Source organism: Nelusetta ayraudi, unplaced genomic scaffold (assembly GCF_046127955.1).
Source record: "Nelusetta ayraudi isolate G7.1 ecotype Tasmania unplaced genomic scaffold, CSIRO-AGI_Nayr_v1 ptg000021l, whole genome shotgun sequence".
Taxonomy (NCBI): domain Eukaryota; kingdom Metazoa; phylum Chordata; class Actinopteri; order Tetraodontiformes; family Monacanthidae; genus Nelusetta; species Nelusetta ayraudi.
The window spans coordinates 3,959,487-3,965,106 of record NW_027466071.1 but is presented as its reverse complement, the minus strand read 5'-3'; the positions used below and the strand labels follow the sequence as shown (position 1 = coordinate 3,965,106).

At 47.8% G+C, this 5,620-nt stretch overlaps 1 protein-coding gene across 1 annotated transcript; it reads left to right on the top strand.

The window, feature by feature from the left end:
- Positions 1-696: 696 nt before the first annotated feature.
- foxg1a (forkhead box G1a) lies at positions 697-3,821 on the top strand. Its single transcript, XM_076027715.1, has one exon. The coding sequence runs from the start codon at positions 849-851 to the stop codon at positions 2,352-2,354; it is 1,506 nt and encodes a 501-aa protein (XP_075883830.1). The 5' UTR covers positions 697-848; the 3' UTR covers positions 2,355-3,821.
- Positions 3,822-5,620: the final 1,799 nt, after the last annotated feature.

Here is a 5,620-nt window from a genome sequence, read left to right as displayed (position 1 = left end):
ATAAGAAATATTATTTTTTTACTTGAGTAAAAATAACCCGAATGAATGAATTTTTTTTTTTTTTTTTTTTTTTTTTTTTAACTTTATGATATATTGAGGAGGAGTTCAACTTAAACAACATATAAAATAAGATAGAATCTCAACCTTTCGATTCGATGCTGGTGATGAAGTTGAATCCAACCTCTGAGATTTCCCACCGTCATTATTATTTTTTTTTTTTCTAGAATGCAAAAATCCCAAAAATCCCTTCTTGTCAGCCGCGTCGAGTCCTCCGACTCTTCAGCCGGGCCATTTTTTGCAGCGTGCACGGCATTGGTGGATGTGTGTGTTTCCCAGCGCGTCATGATTGGCTGGTTGCACAGCGGACGCCTTAATATTTAATACTAATGTTCCCCTGGTTGGCTGACGACTGGAAAGGTCCAACCAATGTTTTTCCTGCTTTAGTGGCTGTGGCTCCCTAATTAATTGCAGCTATCTGTCTCCTATCGATGTGTGTGTTGTGTGTGTGTGTGTGAGAGAGGGAGAGAGAGAGAGAGAGAGAGAGAGAGAGAGAGAGAGAGAGAGAGTGAGTGAGTATGTGTGTGTGTGTGCGCGCGCGCGCCCGCCTGTGTTGCCTTTTTTCTCCCCCAAAGCGAACATGAAATAGTTTGTTGGGCTATACTTTCTTTCTTCCTATCGTCCCCCTTCCTCCCTTCCATCCTCCCTTATTCCTCCCTTCCTCCCTTCCTTCCTTCCTTCCTTCCTTCCCGCCCCGGTTCGCAGACTTCAGACCGGACAGATTGAAACCCAGCTGTGTTCGTCCGTCGCTTTTTCGCTCGTTGCCATTTTCCCCCCCTCATTGCCCGGTGATGTTGGACATGGGAGAGCGCAAAGAGGTGAAAATGATTCCGAAGTCGTCCTTCAGTATAAACAGTTTGGTGCCCGAGGCTGTGCAAAGCGACAACAACAACAACAGCAGCAGCAGCAGCAGCAGCAGCAGCAACCACCACCACCACCACCACCAGAACCATCATCATCAGAACCACCACCACCAGCAGCACCAACACCACCACCACCGGGCTGTCGGTGCGGACGAAGCCGAGCAGAAAGCCCCTCTCCCGGCTGCAGCGGCGCAGCAGCAGCAGCAGCAGCAGCAGCAGCAGCAGGACGGCAAAGCGGAGCCGAAGAGCGACTCCCCGAGCCAGGAGGACGACAAGGAGAAGCAGGAGAGCGAGAAGAAGGAGGGCAAGGAGGGAGGAGGAGACGGCGGCGGCGAGGAGAAGAAGAAGAGCGGCAAGTACGAGAAGCCCCCGTTCAGCTACAACGCGCTCATCATGATGGCCATCCGCCAGAGCCCCGAGAAGCGGCTCACCCTCAACGGCATCTACGAGTTCATCATGAAGAACTTCCCCTACTACCGGGAGAACAAGCAGGGCTGGCAGAACTCCATCCGGCACAACCTCAGCCTCAACAAGTGCTTCGTCAAGGTGCCGCGCCACTACGACGACCCGGGCAAGGGCAACTACTGGATGCTGGACCCGAGCAGCGACGACGTCTTCATCGGCGGCACCACCGGCAAGCTGCGGCGGCGCTCCACCACCTCCAGGGCCAAGCTGGCCTTCAAGCGGGGAGCGCGGCTCACCTCCGGCCTGACCTTCATGGACCGGGCCGGCTCGCTCTACTGGCCCATGTCGCCCTTCCTGTCGCTGCACCACCACCACCACCCGCGGGCCGGCTCCACCACCTCCGCCGCGGCGGCCGCGCTGGGCTACGGCAGCCACGGCGCGGCGGCGGCGGCGGCGGCGGCGGCGTCGGGCTACCCGGCGGCGCACCACCACCACCCCATGTCCTACAGCACCATGCTGGCCGCGCAGAACATGAGCATGAGCGGCGGCAACCACTCGTCCTTCCCGACGTCCAACGGGCTGAGCATGGAGCGGCTGGTGGGCGGAGAGCTGCCGTACGCCGCGCACCACCTGACGGCGGCGGCGCTGGCGGCCTCGGCGGTGCCCTGCGGCCTCTCGGTGCCCTGCTCCGGGGCCACCTACTCGCTCAACCCGTGCTCCGTCAACCTGCTAGCCGGCCAGACCAGCTACTTTTTCCCGCACGTCCCGCACCCGTCCATGGCCACGCAGAGCGGAAGCCCCGGCACCGTCGGCGGTAGCGCCCTGCAGGCCGCCCGGGCTTCGGCCTCCAGCTCCCCGCAGGCGCCCTCCTCCTCCTCGGCCTCGTCCTCCTCGGTGCTGACCTGTGACTCTCTGAGGCCGGCGCTGTCCGCCTCCCTGCCGGCCTTCTCTTCGGGACTCTCCGGGGGTCTGTCTGACTATTTCACGCATCAGAACCAGGGTTCGACCTCCAACCCGCTCATACACTAACACCCCTCCAGACGGTTCAGCATCTCTCTCATCATCTCCATCACTTCTACCATTCGAACCCCGAACCGAACCCCCGCCCCCCCCACCTCACACCACCCAGCTTCTTCCCGAAAGGAGTGAAAATCTAAGACCGGAACTGTAAGTTGAACATTTTACGCTGAACATTTATCTAAACTGTAAAGAAAAAAGACGAAATATTATAAACTACCTACTATAGAAAAAAAAGGAGAGACTTAATCTGCAAAAACAAAAAGAACAGAAGAGAAACAGCCCTGAAGTTTCCAGGTATTTTTGTTTTTAATTTTTTTGGTATTATTTCCCCCTTCTTCTTCTTCTTCTTCTTCTTCTTCTTCTTCTTCTTCTTCTTCTTCTTCTTCTTCACCGGCTGCAGTTTTATTTTTGTGTACATAATGTCAGTCCGTTACTCTCAGTGTCCGGGGTTTGTGTCTTTGTGATAATCTGGTCAGTCAGCGACGTGCAATGTGAGCTGAGCTAAAGAACGAGGAGGAGGAAGACGAGCGCGAGCTGCGGCCTGTTTTTCTTCCTCCTCTTCTGCTGTTGGAGGAGACGTTACCTTTTCTTTTTTTACATTTTATTTTAGCGAATGTGTATTTAAAATAGTTTTGTCTAATTTTGAGATTTTTTTTTTAAATGTAATAATAATGATAATGATAATAATAATAATAATAATAATATGTCTAACAGCCGCTGTTGGCCGCATGTTTGCAGTATTATCAGGTTTCATGCGGCTCAGTCACGGAGCGGCAGACTGATTTTATTTGTTAAATTTTAAATTCTTTTTTTCATTTTTTTTTCTCAACACAGTGTGTGTGTGTGTGTGTGTGTGTGTGTGTGTGTGTGTGGCTCGCACAGTCCAAATCCCAGACAGGCTGTTGACTCCACATCCATTGATTTCGCAGTAAAACGGTTCATGTACTTTTTCTTTTATAGACCAAAGACTCGGTTCAAGGAAACAGCTGACGGAGGCCTAATGTAGTAGGAATATAACCAGTGAGTGAGTGAGTGAGTGAGTGAGTTAATGAATGAATGAATGGATGAATGAATGGGTGTATTAGGGGTAGACGGTGGCGCCTTCACTGCAGAAAATGTCCACTTTAAACGAGATTAGTTTTTTTTTTTTTTGCACGTTTTCTTACATTAGCGGTAATTTGACTGGAGTTTTGGTGGTGCCGATTTTCTCTTGTCCTTTTTTTTCTCTTTCTCTTTCTTTTCCTCCCTTTTCTTTCAACGAATGTCTTGCTGGTGCTGCTCGGAGGCTTGTTCGCCTTAATCCGCCTCGCTTGTGCGTCAAAACGTTCATCTGCGTCATTTTCTTGTTGAAAACTCCAGATTTCAGGGCTGAATTGTGAGCGTGAAGGTCTCGTTTGCTGATGGATGTTTTCCGTGGTGGCAGCCCGCGATAGATTTTTTTTTAAAATCACTATTATTATTATTATTATTATTATTTTTTTTTTATTGTAAAAAAAAAACAACCCGTGACAGCCGATTTTTTTTTCTTAAAAAACGAAACAAAAAAAACAACAAAAACGGACGTTCACGCTTCTCTTCTTTTATTTTTGTTTCTTTAGTAAAAGGATAAAGAAGAAAATGTCTAATTGTAATTTGAATTCTAAGTTCTTTCCTTTTTTTAAGCAAACGAAGAACAATGTAAAAAAAAAAAAAAAAAATCCGTTTGTTTTTTTTTTGCAAGGAAAAAAAATGCCTCATTATCTACTCGGAATGATTGTCCTTTAATTGTCGTCTCTCTAAGAACAATTTTTTCATTGTTGTGATACTATTGTGGTCTTATTCTTATTCCCGTGTTTGTCGCTTACAGAAGTTAAAAAGAGGAAAAAAAACATGTTTTAATCATAAAAAAAAATAAAATAATAGGTTACATTCATAACTAAGGCGTATCCCTTTTGTCATTCTTAAACTGCTGCCGTCCTCGTGTCCTCGTGGTCCATTCTGTCCCAGCACTCCCTTCAAATATATGTCTTTTTTTCCCCCCCACCATATTTGTTTCGATCCACCTTTTTCTTTTTGGATGAGCCGCATTATTTTTGTTTGTCCCACACGACGCTTCTTCACAGTAAAACACACATCCGTGTTAAATGAAATGTGGGTGTTTAACACGGATATATATTGCCTATTTATATATATATATATATATATATATATATATATATATATATATATATATATATATATATATATATATATATATATATATATATACATGGGAGAATAAACGTAAATCAGATGACAAACCTGGAAAAATAATGTGTTATTTTTAAAGAGATTTTGGCCTGTTGTTGTTTCTACATGTAAATAAACACATTCACGCGCAGAGAGGTCTCACGCGCGAGGATTTACGCGCGTCCGGGTTCGGTTGTTGTTGGTTTTGGGGGTGGGGGGCGGGTGGGGGGGACCGAGGAGGGGGGAAACTGTGTCAAATGATGCAAGAGCCGAGGTCGCGCTCAGGCTGCGGCGGTGCGCGGCGCCGAGGTGCGCGGCCTCGTCTGAGCATCGCTGCATGGCTCAGGGTTCGAAATGTGCCCGCAGTTTCATATAAGGCCTGTGTGTGTGTGTGTGTGTGTGTGTGTAAATATGTTCCACTGGTGTAGTCTGTATGTGATAGGCAGTGTAACTACTAGATAGAAGGTCCCTTATTACCGCACAGCCAGTAGAAAATGCGCAAAGATTCGGATGAGTGTGGTTTGTTATTGTGATGTCGTTGGGGAAACTGTGATTAAACGATGTTTGATGTTGTGATGTGTTGGAGAAACTCGGCCGCTGCCTGAGAGAAGCGACTGGATTGGTGCTGTTTGCCTGCGCCACTTTTTGCACTTGATTGCTGAAACTTTTGGTGACACACACACGCACACACACACACACACACACACACACACACACACACACACACACACACATGTATATATATATATATATATATATATATATATATATATATATATGCACAGAATTGAGAAGAGGTTCGGGTTGTTTGGTCACGTGCTTCGTGTGTTTGAGATATTTTTTTTCTGCCCCCCCCCCCTCCTCCGTGCGCGCCGCCGCGGAGATCTGATCTGAAGAGCAACTTTCTCCATCGCTCATCACCCAGATGTGTGTGTGTGTGTGTGTGTGTGTGTGTGTGTGTGTGTGTTGTTTCTGCGGACCACAGTCAGATTTGGGATTGTTTGTGGCGTTGCGGAAGTGGCTTCTTGCTGTGGCTCTGGTTGCGGCTCCACTCTCATCTTCACTCC

Excerpts from the sequence above, each read along its gene's own strand:
- foxg1a (XM_076027715.1), top strand. The coding sequence starts at position 849 with ATGTTGGACATGGGAGAGCGCAAAGAGGTGAAAATGATTCCGAAGTCG.